Source organism: Scyliorhinus torazame, chromosome 4 (genome assembly GCF_047496885.1).
Source record: "Scyliorhinus torazame isolate Kashiwa2021f chromosome 4, sScyTor2.1, whole genome shotgun sequence".
Classification (NCBI taxonomy): Eukaryota; Metazoa; Chordata; class Chondrichthyes; order Carcharhiniformes; family Scyliorhinidae; genus Scyliorhinus; species Scyliorhinus torazame.
Genome location: NC_092710.1, coordinates 191,060,184 through 191,073,866, shown reverse-complemented (window position 1 = coordinate 191,073,866; position 13,683 = coordinate 191,060,184). Strand labels below are relative to the sequence as shown.

Below are 13,683 nucleotides of genomic sequence, written 5' to 3'. Positions count from 1 at the left end.
TTGGGTGGGGGGGGAGTTAGTTGGGTGGGGGGGGGAGTTAGTTGGGTGGGGGGGGGAGTTAGTTGGGTGGGGGGGGGGAGTTAGTTGGGTGGGGGGGGGAGTTAGTTGGGTGGGGGGGGGAGTTAGTTGGGTGGGGGGGGGGAGTTAGTTGGGTGGGGGGGGGAGTTAGTTGGGTGGGGGGGGGAGTTAGTTGGGTGGGGGGGGGAGTTAGTTGGGTGGGGGGGGGAGTTAGTTGGGTGGGGGGGGGAGTTAGTTGGGTGGGGGGGGAGTTAGTTGGGTGGGGGGGGGAGTTAGTTGGGTGGGGGGGGAGTTAGTTGGGTGGGGGGGGGGAGTTAGTTGGGTGGGGGGGGGGAGTTAGTTGGGTGGGGGGGGGGAGTTAGTTGGGTGGGGGGGGGAGTTAGTTGGGTGGGGGGGGGGAGTTAGTTGGGTGGGGGGGGGGAGTTAGTTGGGTGGGGGGGGGAGTTAGTTGGGTGGGGGGGGGGAGTTAGTTGGGTGGGGGGGGGAGTTAGTTGGGTGGGGGGGGGGGAGTTAGTTGGGTGGGGGGGGGAGTTAGTTGGGTGGGGGGGGGAGTTAGTTGGGTGGGGGGGGGGAGTTAGTTGGGTGGGGGGGGGGAGTTAGTTGGGTGGGGGGGGAGTTAGTTGGGTGGGGGGGGAGTTAGTTGGGTGGGGGGGGAGTTAGTTGGGTGGGGGGGGGGAGTTAGTTGGGTGGGGGGGGGGGGAGTTAGTTGGGTGGGGGGGGGAGTTAGTTGGGTGGGGGGGGAGTTAGTTGGGTGGGGGGGGAGTTAGTTGGGTGGGGGGGAGTTGGGGGGGGGAGTTAGTTGGGTGGGGGGGGGAGTGTTAGTTGGGTGGGGGGGGAGTTAGTTGGGTGGGGGGGGGGGAGTTAGTTGGGTGGGGGGGAGTTAGTTGGGTGGGGGGGGAGTTAGTTGGGGGGGGAAGTTAGTTGGGTGGGGGGGGGGAAGTTAGTTGGGTGGGGGGGGGGGGAAGTTAGTTGGGTGGGGGGGGGGAAGTTAGTTGGGTGGGGGGGGAAGTTAGTTGGGTGGGGGGGGGGAAGTTAGTTGGGTGGGGGGGGAGTTAGTTGGGTGGGGGGGGGAGTTAGTTGGGTGGGGGTTGGGTGGGGGAGTTAGTTGGGTGGGGGGGGGAGTTAGTTGGGTGGGGGGGGGAGTTAGTTGGGTGGTTGGGGGGGGGGAGTTAGTTGGGTGGGTTGGGGGGGGGAGTTAGTTGGGGGGGGGAGTTAGTTGGGGGGGGGGGAGTTAGTTGGGTGGGTTGGGGGGTGAGTTAGTTGGGTGGGTTGGGGGGGGGGGAGTTAGTTGGGTGGGTTGGGGGGGGGGGGGAGTTAGTTGGGTGGGTTGGGGGGGGGGGGGGGAGTTAGTTGGGTGGGTTGGGGGGGGGGGGGGAGTTAGTTGGGTGGGTTGGGGGGGGGAGTTAGTTGGGTGGGTTGGGGGGGGGGGAGTTAGTTGGGTGGGTTGGGGGGGGGGGAGTTAGTTGGGTGGGTTGGGGGGGGAGTTAGTTGGGTGGGTTGGGGGGGGAGTTAGTTGGGTGGGTTGGGGGGGGGGGAGTTAGTTGGGAGGGTTGGGGGGGGAGTTAGTTGGGTGGGTTGGGGGGGGAGTTAGTTGGGTGGGTTGGGGGGGGGGGGGAGTTAGTTGGGTGGGTTGTGGGGGGGGGAGTTAGTTGGGTGGGTTGGGTGGGGGGGAGTTAGTTGGGTGGGTTGGGGGGGGGGTTAGTTGGGTGGGTTGGGGGGGGAAGTTAGTTGGGTGGGTTGGGGGGGGGGGGAGTTAGTTGGGTGGGTTGGGGGGGGAGTTAGTTGGGTGGGTTGGGGGGGGGGGGGGAGTTAGTTGGGTGGGTTGGGGGGGGGGGGAGTTAGTTGGGTGGGTTGGGGGGGGGGAGTTAGTTGGGTGGGTTGGGGGGGGGGGGAGTTAGTTGGGTGGGTTGGGGGCGGGGGGAGTTAGTTGGGTGGGTTGGAGGGGGGGGGAGTTAGTTGGGTGGGTTGGGGGGGGGGGAGTTATTGGGTGGGTTGGGGGGGGGGGGGAGTTAGTTGGGTGGGTTGGGGGGGGGAGTTAGTTGGTTGGGTTGCGGGGGGGGGGGAGTTAGTTGGGTGGGTTGCGGGGGGGGGGGGGAGTTAGTTGGGTGGGTTGCGGGGGGGGGGGTAGTTAGTTGGGTGGGTTGCGGGGGGGGGGGGGGGAGTTAGTTGGGTGGGTTGGGGGGGGAGTTAGTTGGGTGGGTTGGGGCGGAGTTAGTTGGGTGGGTTGGGGGGGAGTTAGTTGGGTGGGGGGGAGTAAGAAGTTAGAGAGTAGTTAGAGTTAGAGTTGAGTTAGTTGGGGGGGGAGTTAGTTGGGGGGGGGGGGGAGTTAGTTGGGGGGGGGGGGAGTTAGTTGGGGGGGGGGGGAGTTAGTTGGGGGGGGGGGGAGTTAGTTGGGGGGGGAGTTAGTTGGGTGGGTTGGGGGGGAGTTAGTTGGGTGGGTTGGGGGGGGGGGGGGGAGTTAGTTGGGTGGGTTGGGGGGGGGGGGGGGAGTTAGTTGGGTGGGTTGGGGGGGGGGGAGTTAGTTGGGTGGGTTGGGGGGGGGAGTTAGTTGGGTGGGTTGAGGGGGGGGGGGGGAGTTAGTTGGGTGGGTTGGGGGGGGGGGGGGGAGTTAGTTGGGTGGGTTGGGGGGGGGGGAGTTAGTTGGGTGGGTTGGGGGGGGGGGAGTTAGTTGGGTGGGTTGGGGGGGGGGGAGTTAGTTGGGTGGGTTGGGGGGGGGGGGGAGTTAGTTGGGTGGGTTGGGGGGGGGGGAGTTAGTTGGGTGGGTTGGGGGGGGGGGGAGTTAGTTGGGTGGGTTGGGGGGGGGGGAGTTAGTTGGGTGGGTTGGGGGGGGGGAGTTAGTTGGGTGGGTTGGGGGGGGGGGGAGTTAGTTGGGTGGGTTGGGGGGGGGGGGAATTAGTTGGGTGGGTTGGGGGGGGGGGAATTAGTTGGGTGGGTTGGGGGGGGGGAATTAGTTGGGTGGGTTGGGGGGGGAATTAGTTGGGTGGGTTGGGGGGGGGAATTAGTTGGGTGGGTTGGGGGGGGGGGAATTAGTTGGGTGGGTTGGGGGGGGGAATTAGTTGGGTGGGGGGGGGGGGGAATTAGTTGGGTGGGGGGGGAGTTAGTTGGGGGGGGGAGTTAGTTGGGTGGGGTGGGGGGAGTTAGTTGGGTGGGGGGGTGAGTTAGTTGGGTGGGGGGGGGGTTAGTTGGGTGGGGGGGGGTTAGTTGGGTGGGGGGGGGAGTTTGTTGGGTGGGGGGGAGGTGTTAGTTGGGGGGGAGGAGTTAGTTGGGGGGGAGGAGTTAGTTGGGGGGGAGGAGTTAGTTGGGGGGGAGGAGTTAGTTGGGGGGGGAGGAGTTAGTGGGGGGGGGGAGTTAGTTGGGTGGGGGGGGGAGTTAGTTGGGTGGGGGGGGGAGTTAGTTGGGTGGGGGGGGAGTTAGTTGGGTGGGGGGGGGAGTTAGTTGGGTGGGGGGGGAGTTAGTTGGGTGGGGGGGGGGAGTTAGTTGGGTGGGGGGGGGGAGTTAGTTGGGTGGGGGGGGGGGAGTTAGTTGGGTGGGGGGGGGGAGTTAGTTGGGTGGGGGGGGGGAGTTAGTTGGGTGGGGGGGGGGGGGAGTTAGTTGGGTGGGGGGGGAGAGTTAGTTGGGTGGGGGGGGAGTTAGTTGGGTGGGGGGGGAGTTAGTTGGGTGGCGGGGGGAGTTAGTTGGGTGGGGGGGGGAGTTAGTTGGGTGGGGGGGGGGAGTTAGTTGGGTGGGGGGGGGGAGTTAGTTGGGTGGGGGGGGAGTTAGTTGGGTGGGGGGGAGTTAGTTGGGTGGGGGGGGGAGTTAGTTGGGTGGGGGGGGGAGTTAGTTGGGTGGGGGGGGGGAGTTAGTTGGGTGGGGGGGGGAGTTAGTTGGGTGGGGGGGGAGTTAGTTGGGTGGGGGGGGGAGTTAGTTGGGTGGGGGGGGGAGTTAGTTGGGTGGGGGGGGAGTTAGTTGGGTGGGGGGGGGAGTTAGTTGGGTGGGGGGGGGAGTTAGTTGGGTGGGGGGGGGGAGTTAGTTGGGTGGGGGGGGGAGTTAGTTGGGTGGGGGGGGGGGAGTTAGTTGGGTGGGGGGGGGGGGAGTTAGTTGGGTGGGGGGGGGGAGTTAGTTGGGTGGGGGTGGGAGTTAGTTGGGTGGGGGGGGGAGTTAGTTGGGTGGGGGGGGGAGTTAGTTGGGTGGGGGGGGGAGTTAGTTGGGTGGGGGGGGAGTTAGTTGGGTGGGGGGGAGTTAGTTGGGTGGGGGGGGGAGTTAGTTGGGTGGGGGGGGGGGGAGTTAGTTGGGTGGGGGGGGAGTTAGTTGGGTGGGGGGGAGTTAGTTGGGTGGGGGGGGGAGTTAGTTGGGTGGGGGGGAGTTAGTTGGGTGGGGGGGAGTTAGTTGGGTGGGGGGGGGAGTTAGTTGGGTGGGGGGGAGTTAGTTGGGTGGGGGGGGAGTTAGTTGGGGGGGGGAAGTTAGTTGGGTGGGGGGGGGGAAGTTTGTTGGGTGGGGGGGGGGAAGTTAGTTGGGTGGGGGGGGGGGGGAAAGTTAGTTGGGTGGGGGGGGGGAAGTTAGTTGGGTGGGGGGGGGGAAGTTAGTTGGGTGGGGGGGGGAAGTTAGTTGGGTGGGGGGGGAGTTAGTTGGGTGGGGGGGGGGAGTTAGTTGGGTGGGGGGGTGGGGGAGTTAGTTGGGTGGGGGGGTGGGGGAGTTAGTTGGGTGGGGGGGGGAGTTAGTTGGGTGGGGGGGGGGGAGTTAGTTGGGTGGGTTGGGGGGGGAGTTAGTTGGGTGGGTTGGGGGGGGAGTTAGTTGGGGGGGGGAGTTAGTTGGGGGGGGGGAGTTAGTTGGGGGGGGGGAGTTAGTTGGGGGGGTTGGGGGGGTGAGTTAGTTGGGTGGGTTGGGGGGGGGAGTTAGTTGGGTGGGGTTGGGGGGGGGGGAGTTAGTTGGGTGGGTTGGGGGGGGGGGGAGTTAGTTGGGTGGGTTGGGGGGGGGGGAGTTAGTTGGGTGGGTTGGGGGGGGGGGGAGTTAGTTGGGTGGGTTGGGGGGGGGGGAGTTAGTTGGGTGGGTGGGGGGGGGGAGTTAGTTGGGTGGGTTGGGGGGGGGGGGAGTTAGTTGGGTGGGTGGGGGGGGGTTAGTTGGGTGGGTTGGGGGGGGAGTTAGTTGGGTGGGTTGGGGGGGGGGGGTAGTTGGGAGGGTTGGGGGGGGGGGAGTTAGTTGGGTGGGTTGGGGGGGGAGTTAGTTGGGTGGGTTGGGGGGGGGGGAGTTAGTTGGGTGGGTTGTGGGGGGGGGAGTTAGTTGGGTGGGTTGGGTGGGGGGGAGTTAGTTGGGTGGGTTGGGGGGGGGTTAGTTGGGTGGGTTGGGGGGGGGAGTTAGTTGGGTGGGTTGGGGGGGGGGGGGGTTAGTTGGGTGGGTTGGGGGGGGGAGTTAGTTGGGTGGGTTGGGGGGGGGGGGGAGTTAGTTGGGTGGGTTGGGGGGGGGGAGTTAGTTGGGTGGGTTGGGGGGGGGGAGTTAGTTGGGTGGGTTGGGGGGCGGGGGGAGTTAGTTGGGTGGGTTGGAGGGGGGGGGGAGTTAGTTGGGTGGGTTGGGGGGGGGGGAGTTAGTTGGGTGGGTTGGGGGGGGGAGTTAGTTGGGTGGGTTGGGGGGGGGAGTTAGTTGGGTGGGTTGCGGGGGGGGGGGAGTTAGTTGGGTGGGTTGCGGGGGGGGGGGGAGTTAGTTGGGTGGGTTGCGGGGGGGGGTAGTTAGTTGGGTGGGTTGCGGGGGGGGGGGGGAGTTAGTTGGGTGGGTTGGGGGGGGGAGTTAGTTGGGTGGGTTGGGGGGGAGTTAGTTGGGTGGGTTGGGGGGGAGTTAGTTGGGTGGGGGGGAGTTAGTTGGGGGGGGAGTTAGTTGGGGGGGGGAGTTAGTTGGGGGGGGGGGAGTTAGTTGGGGGGGGGGGGGAGTTAGTTGGGGGGGGGGGGGAGTTAGTTGGGGGGGGGAGTTAGTTGGGTGGGTTGGGGGGGGAGTTAGTTGGGTGGGTTGGGGGGGGGGGGGAGTTAGTTGGGTGGGTTGGGGGGGGGGGGGAGTTAGTTGGGTGGGTTGGGGGGGGGGGGGGAGTTAGTTGGGTGGGTTGGGGGGGGGAGTTAGTTGGGTGGGGTTGAGGGGGGGGGGGGGAGTTAGTTGGGTGGGTTGGGGGGGGGGGAGTTAGTTGGGTGGGGGTTGGGGGGGGGGGGAATTAGTTGGGTGGGTTGGGGGGGGGGATTAGTTGGGTGGGTTGGGGGGGGGGATTAGTTGGGTGGGTTGGGGGGGGGAATTAGTTGGGTGGGTTGGGGGGGGGGAATTAGTTGGGTGGGTTGGGGGGGGGGGGGAATTAGTTGGGTGGGGTTGGGGGGGGGGGAATTAGTTGGGTGGGTGGGGGGGGGAATTAGTTGGGTGGGTTGGGGGGGGGAATTAGTTGGGTGGGTTGCGGGGGGGGGAGTTAGTTGGGTGGGTTGCGGGGGGGGAGTTAGTTGGGTGGGTTGCGGGGGGGGGAGTTAGTTGGGTGGGTTGCGGGGGGGGGAGTTAGTTGGGTGGGTTGCGGGGGGGGGGAGTTAGTTGGGTGGGTTGGGGGTGGGGGGGAGTTAGTTGGGTGGGTTGGGGGTGGGGGGGGAGTTAGTTGGGTGGGTTGGGGGGAGTTAGTTGGGTGGGTTGGGGGGAGTTAGTTGGGTGGGTTGGGGGGAGTTAGTTGGGTGGGTTGGGGGGAGTTAGTTGGGTGGGTTGGGGGGAGTTAGTTGGGTGGGTTGGGGGGAGTTAGTTGGGTGGGTTGGGGGGAGTTAGTTGGGTGGGTTGGGGGGAGTTAGTTGGGTGGGTTGGGGGGAGTTAGTTGGGTGGGTTGGGGGGAGTTAGTTGGGTGGGTTGGGGGGAGTTAGTTGGGTGGGTTGGGGGGAGTTAGTTGGGTGGGTTGGGGGGAGTTAGTTGGGTGGGTTGGGGGGAGTTAGTTGGGTGGGTTGGGGGGGAGTTAGTTGGGTGGGTTGGGGGGAGTTAGTTGGGTGGGTTGGGGGGGAGTTAGTTGGGTGGGTTGGGGGGGAGTTAGTTGGGTGGGTTGGGGGGAGTTAGTTGGGTGGGTTGGGGGGAGTTAGTTGGGGGGTTGGGGGGAGTTAGTTGGGTGGGTTGGGGGGGAGTTAGTTGGGTGGGTTGGGGGGAGTTAGTTGGGTGGGTTGGGGGGAGTTAGTTGGGTGGGTTGGGGGGAGTTAGTTGGGTGGGTTGGGGGGGAGTTAGTTGGGTGGGTTGGGGGGGAGTTAGTTGGGTGGGTTGGGGGGAGTTAGTTGGGTGGGTTGGGGGGGAGTTAGTTGGGTGGGTTGGGGGGAGTTAGTTGGGTGGGTTGGGGGGAGTTAGTTGGGGGTGGGTTGGGGGGAGTTAGTTGGGTGGGTTGGGGGGAGTTAGTTGGGTGGGTTGGGGGGGAGTTAGTTGGGTGGGTTGGGGGGAGTTAGTGGGTGGGTTGGGGGGAGTTAGTTGGGTGGGTTGGGGGGAGTTAGTTGGGTGGGTTGGGGGGAGTTAGTTGGGTGGGTTGGGGGGAGTTAGTTGGGTGGGTTGGGGGGGAGTTAGTTGGGTGGGTTGGGGGGAGTTAGTTGGGTGGGTTGGGGGGAGTTAGTTGGGTGGGTTGGGGGGAGTTAGTTGGGTGGGTTGGGGGGAGTTAGTTGGGTGGGTTGGGGGGAGTTAGTTGGGTGGGTTGGGGGGAGTTAGTTGGGTGGGTTGGGGGGAGTTAGTTGGGTGGGTTGGGGGGAGTTAGTTGGGTGGGTTGGGGGGAGTTAGTTGGGTGGGTTGGGGGGAGTTAGTTGGGTGGGTTGGGGGGAGTTAGTTGGGTGGGTTGGGGGGAGTTAGTTGGGTGGGTTGGGGGGAGTTAGTTGGGTGGGTTGGGGGGAGTTAGTTGGGTGGGTTGGGGGGAGTTAGTTGGGTGGGTTGGGGGGAGTTAGTTGGGTGGGTTGGGGGGAGTTAGTTGGGTGGGTTGGGGGGAGTTAGTTGGGTGGGTTGGGGGGAGTTAGTGGGTGGGTTGGGGGGAGTTAGTTGGGTGGGTTGGGGGGAGTTAGTTGGGTGGGTTGGGGGGAGTTAGTTGGGTGGGTTGGGGGGAGTTAGTTGGGTGGGTTGGGGGGAGTTAGTTGGGTGGGTTGGGGGAGTTAGTTGGGTGGGTTGGGGGGAGTTAGTTGGGTGGGTTGGGGGGAGTTAGTTGGGTGGGTTGGGGGGAGTTAGTTGGGTGGGTTGGGGGGGAGTTAGTTGGGTGGGTTGGGGGGAGTTAGTTGGGTGGGTTGGGGGGAGTTAGTTGGGTGGGTTGGGGGGAGTTAGTTGGGTGGGTTGGGGGAGTTAGTTGGGTGGGTTGGGGGAGTTAGTTGGGTGGGTTGGGGGGAGTTAGTTGGGTGGGTTGGGGGGAGTTAGTTGGGTGGGTTGGGGGGAGTTAGTTGGGTGGGTTGGGGGGAGTTAGTTGGGTGGGTTGGGGGGAGTTAGTTGGGTGGGTTGGGGGGAGTTAGTTGGGTGGGTTGGGGGGAGTTAGTTGGGTGGGTGGGGGGAGTTGGGTGGGTGGGTGGGGGGAGTTAGTTGGGTGGGTTGGGGGGAGTTAGTTGGGTGGGTTGGGGGGAGTTAGTTGGGTGGGTTGGGGGGAGTTAGTTGGGTGGGTTGGGGGGAGTTAGTTGGGTGGGTTGGGGGAGTTAGTTGGGTGGGTTGGGGGGAGTTAGTTGGGTGGGTTGGGGGGGGAGTTAGTTGGGTGGGTTGGGGGGAGTTAGTTGGGTGGGTTGGGGGGAGTTAGTTGGGTGGGTTGGGGGGGGGAGTTAGTTGGGTGGGTTGGGGGGAGTTAGTTGGGTGGGTTGGGGGGAGTTAGTTGGGTGGGTTGGGGGGAGTTAGTTGGGTGGGTTGGGGGGAGTTAGTTGGGTGGGTTGGGGGGAGTTAGTTGGGTGGGTGGGGGGAGTTAGTTGGGTGGGTTGGGGGGAGTTAGTTGGGTGGGGTTGGGGGGGAGTTAGTTGGGTGGGTTGGGGGGAGTTAGTTGGGTGGGTTGGGGGGAGTTAGTTGGGTGGGTTGGGGGGAGTTAGTTGGGTGGGTTGGGGGGAGTTAGTTGGGTGGGTTGGGGGGAGTAGTTGGGTGGGTTGGGGGGAGTTAGTTGGGTGGGTTGGGGGGAGTTAGTTGGGTGGGTTGGGGGGAGTTAGTTGGGTGGGTTGGGGGAGTTAGTTGGGTGGGTTGGGGGGAGTTAGTTGGGTGGGTTGGGGGGAGTTAGTTGGGTGGGTTGGGGGGAGTTAGTTGGGTGGGTTGGGGGGAGTTAGTTGGGTGGGTTGGGGGGAGTTAGTTGGGTGGGTTGGGGGGAGTTAGTTGGGTGGGTTGGGGGGAGTTAGTTGGGTGGGTTGGGGGGAGTTAGTTGGGTGGGTTGGGGGGAGTTAGTTGGGTGGGTTGGGGGGAGTTAGTTGGGTGGGTTGGGGGGAGTTAGTTGGGTGGGTTGGGGGGGAGTTAGTTGGGTGGGTTGGGGGGAGTTAGTTGGGTGGGTTGGGGGGAGTTAGTTGGGTGGGTTGGGGGGAGTTAGTTGGGTGGGTTGGGGGGAGTTAGTTGGGTGGGTTGGGGGGAGTTAGTTGGGTGGGTTGGGGGGAGTTAGTTGGGTGGGGTTGGGGGGAGTTAGTTGGGTGGGTTGGGGGAGTTAGTTGGGTGGGTTGGGGGGAGTTAGTTGGGTGGGTTGGGGGGAGTTAGTTGGGTGGGTTGGGGGGAGTTAGTTGGGTGGGTTGGGGGGAGTTAGTTGGGTGGGTTGGGGGGAGTTAGTTGGGTGGGTTGGGGGGAGTTAGTTGGGTGGGTTGGGGGGAGTTAGTTGGGTGGGTTGGGGGGAGTTAGTTGGGTGGGTTGGGGGGAGTTAGTTGGGTGGGTTGGGGGAGTTAGTTGGGTGGGTTGGGGGGAGTTAGTTGGGTGGGTTGGGGGGAGTTAGTTGGGTGGGTTGGGGGGAGTTAGTTGGGTGGGTTGGGGGGAGTTAGTTGGGTGGGTTGGGGGAGTTAGTTGGGTGGGTTGGGGGGGAGTTAGTTGGGTGGGTTGGGGGGAGTTAGTTGGGTGGGTTGGGGGGAGTTAGTTGGGTGGGTTGGGGGGAGTTAGTTGGGTGGGTTGGGGGGAGTTAGTTGGGTGGGTGGGGGGGAGTTAGTTGGGTGGGTTGGGGGGAGTTAGTTGGGTGGGTTGGGGGGAGTTAGTTGGGTGGGTTGGGGGGAGTTAGTTGGGTGGGTTGGGGGGAGTTAGTTGGGTGGGTTGGGGGGAGTTAGTTGGGTGGGTTGGGGGGAGTTAGTTGGGTGGGTTGGGGGGGTAGTTGTGGTGGGTTGGGGGGAGTTAGTTGGGTGGGTTGGGGGGAGTTAGTTGGGTGGGTTGGGGGGAGTTAGTTGGGTGGGTTGGGGGGAGTTAGTTGGGTGGGTTGGGGGGAGTTAGTTGGGTGGGTTGGGGGGAGTTAGTTGGGTGGGTTGGGGGGAGTTAGTTGGGGGGTTGGGGGGTTAGTTGGGTGGGTGGGGGGAGTTAGTTGGGTGGGTTGGGGGGAGTTAGTTGGGTGGGTTGGGGGGAGTTAGTTGGGTGGGTTGGGGGGAGTTAGTTGGGTGGGTTGGGGGGAGTAGTTGGGTGGGTTGGGGGGAGTTAGTTGGGTGGGTTGGGGGGAGTTAGTTGGGTGGGTTGGGGGGAGTTAGTTGGGTGGGTTGGGGGGGAGTAGTTGGGTGGGGTTGGGGGGGAGTTAGTTGGGTGGGTTGGGGGGAGTTAGTTGGGTGGGTTGGGGGGAGTTAGTTGGGTGGGTTGGGGGGAGGTTAGTTGGGTGGGTTTGGGGGGAGTTAGTTGGGTGGGTTGGGGGGAGTTAGTTGGGTGGGTTGGGGGGAGTTAGTTGGGTGGGTTGGGGGGAGTTAGTTGGGTGGGTTGGGGGGAGTTAGTTGGGTGGGTTGGGGGGGAGTTAGTTGGGTGGGTTGGGGGGAGTTAGTTGGGTGGGTTGGGGGGAGTTAGTTGGGTGGGTTGGGGGGAGTTAGTTGGGTGGGTTGGGGGGAGTTAGTTGGGTGGGTTGGGGGGAGTTAGTTGGGTGGGTTGGGGGGAGTTAGTTGGGTGGGTTGGGGGGAGTTAGTTGGGTGGGTTGGGGGGAGTTAGTTGGGTGGGTTGGGGGGAGTTAGTTGGGTGGGTTGGGGGGGAGTTAGTTGGGTGGGTTGGGGGGGAGTTAGTTGGGTGGGGTTGGGGGGAGTTAGTTGGGTGGGTTGGGGGGAGTTAGTTGGGTGGGTTGGGGGGAGTTAGTTGGGTGGGTTGGGGGGAGTTAGTTGGGTGGGTTGGGGGGAGTTAGTTGGGTGGGTTGGGGGGAGTTAGTTGGGTGGGTTGGGGGGAGTTAGTTGGGTGGGTTGGGGGGAGTTAGTTGGGTGGGTTGGGGGGGAGTTAGTTGGGTGGGTTGGGGGGAGTTAGTTGGGTGGGTTGGGGGGGAGTTAGTTGGGTGGGTTGGGGGGAGTTAGTTGGGTGGGGTTGGGGGGAGTTAGTTGGGTGGGTTGGGGGGGAGTTAGTTGGGTGGGTTGGGGGGGAGTTAGTTGGGTGGGTTGGGGGGAGTTAGTTGGGTGGGTTGGGGGGAGTTAGTTGGGTGGGTTGGGGGAGTTAGTTGGGTGGGTTGGGGGGAGTTAGTTGGGTGGGTTGGGGGGAGTTAGTTGGGTGGGTTGGGGGGAGTTAGTTGGGTGGGTTGGGGGGGAGTTAGTTGGGTGGGTTGGGGGGAGTTAGTTGGGTGGGTTGGGGGGAGTTAGTTGGGTGGGTTGGGGGGAGTTAGTTGGGGTGGGTTGGGGGGAGTTAGTTGGGTGGGTTGGGGGGAGTTAGTTGGGTGGGTTGGGGGGAGTTAGTTGGGTGGGTTGGGGGGAGTTAGTTGGGTGGGTTGGGGGAGTTAGTTGGGTGGGTTGGGGGGGAGTTAGTTGGGTGGGTTGGGGGGAGTTAGTTGGGTGGGTTGGGGGGAGTTAGTTGGGTGGGTTGGGGGGAGTTAGTTGGGTGGGTTGGGGGGAGTTAGTTGGGTGGGTTGGGGGGAGTTAGTTGGGTGGGTTGGGGGGAGTTAGTTGGGTGGGTTGGGGGGAGTTAGTTGGGTGGGTTGGGGGGAGTTAGTTGGGTGGGTTGGGGGGAGTTAGTTGGGTGGGTTGGGGGGAGTTAGTTGGGTGGGTTGGGGGGAGTTAGTTGGGTGGGTTGGGGGGAGTTAGTTGGGTGGGTTGGGGGGAGTTAGTTGGGTGGGTTGGGGGGAGTTAGGTTGGGTGGGTTGGGGGGAGTTAGTTGGGTGGGTTGGGGGGAGTTAGTTGGGTGGGTTGGGGGGAGTTAGTTGGGTGGGTTGGGGGGAGTTAGTTGGGTGGGTTGGGGGGAGTTAGTTGGGTGGGTTGGGGGGAGTTAGTTGGGTGGGTTGGGGGGAGTTAGTTGGGTGGGTTGGGGGGAGTTAGTTGGGTGGGTTGGGGGAGTTAGTTGGGTGGGTTGGGGGGAGTTAGTTGGGTGGGTTGGGGGGAGTTAGTTGGGTGGGTTGGGGGGAGTTAGTTGGGTGGGTTGGGGGGAGTTAGTTGGGTGGGTTGGGGGGAGTTAGTTGGGTGGGTTGGGGGGAGTTAGTTGGGTGGGTTGGGGGGAGTTAGTTGGGTGGGTTGGGGGGGAGTTAGTTGGTGGGTGGGTTGGGGGAGTTAGTTGGGTGGGTTGGGGGGAGTTGGAGGGGGGGGGGGGGCGGGTTAATCAGCTGTGGTTACCCAGGAGGTGGACGAGTATTTTTCTAACATCTCCTATGGGAAGTCTCCTACACGAAATCAAGCGAGAGATTTTTGCGGGGGGTCCCGGGGAGCATGGAATTCCCGACCTGGGGAGCAGGGGAATTCCCGACCTGGGGAGCAGGGGAATTCCCGACCTGGGGAGCAGGGGAATTCCCGACCTGGGGAGCAGGGGAATTCCCGACCTGGGGCTCTGGGCCGTGGTTTAAATAAATGAAGGTGCAAAGTGCTGGTCCGCTCTGCCAGAGAGATTATTTCAACCATGGAGTTGCGAGCTCAGCTCACATTCCGGGGAATAAGAGGCTGTCTGTGTGACTGTGCCGCACTCCAGTGTCGGGCTCCCCCCGAGCCAGGGCCGCGGCTGGGCGCTGTTACCTGAAGCTGCAGCACCTGGCGACAATCCTCCGCCTCCAGCCAGCTCATGGTTACCAAGTGGCGCTGTCAACAGCTACATCCGGGCCTGTGGGCACGGCAGCTCTCGCGACCAATCCTAAGGCGATTAATTCAGCCGAGAACCTGCAGGTCAGGATGGCCGAGCGGTCTAAGGCGCTGCGTTCAGGTCGCAGTCTCCTCTGGAGGCGTGGGTTCGAATCCCACTTCTGACAAAACATTTTCTACCGATTTTGAGTACATGAAACAAATACATATTAATCTTAGTAACGGACATTTGCCGCAATCCACTTTTCACTTCTTTTCGCGGTGGAGTATTTTTACTACCATGCTGGAGTTTTAGGATAAGTGTTTCTTGTGTTCATTTCAGGTTATCTTGGATTTCGAAAACGGACAAGCGGGAAATAAAGGGCGACATGGCGGAGACCTCAGACATGTGTCATGCTCCTCGTGTGCGATGTGGGAGCTTAGGGACACGTCCACTGTCCCTGGCTCCTTCACGTAAATGAAGTGTGTCCAGTTGCAGCTCCTGTTAGACCGCTTGACGGCTCTGGAGCTGCGGATGGACTCACTTTGGAGCGTCCGCGATGCTGAGGACGTCGTGGATAGCACGTTTAGCGAGTTGGTCACACCG

The 13,683-nt window shown here is 63.3% G+C and overlaps 1 protein-coding gene and 1 non-coding gene across 4 annotated transcripts in view; one reads left to right on the top strand and one right to left on the bottom strand.

Moving 5' to 3' along the window:
- Positions 1 to 13,170, bottom strand: part of c4h8orf74 (chromosome 4 C8orf74 homolog) — a 76,183-nt gene extending 63,013 nt beyond the window's left edge. For 2 of the 3 annotated variants that reach the window (XM_072499033.1, XM_072499034.1), the window contains exon 1: positions 13,035 to 13,118. In XM_072499033.1, the coding sequence (XP_072355134.1) occupies positions 13,035 to 13,082 (48 nt within the window). In that variant the 5' untranslated portion in view covers positions 13,083 to 13,118. Of the gene's footprint in view, positions 1 to 13,034 lie in introns of all 3 variants that reach the window. The other variant, XM_072499035.1, reaches the window with a different exon arrangement.
- An 11-nt stretch (positions 13,171 to 13,181) lies between these two features.
- On the top strand, positions 13,182 to 13,264 carry trnal-cag (transfer RNA leucine (anticodon CAG)). The gene has a single exon. It is a non-coding gene; the product is annotated as a tRNA-Leu (tRNA).
- The last annotated feature ends 419 nt before the right edge of the window (positions 13,265 to 13,683 follow it).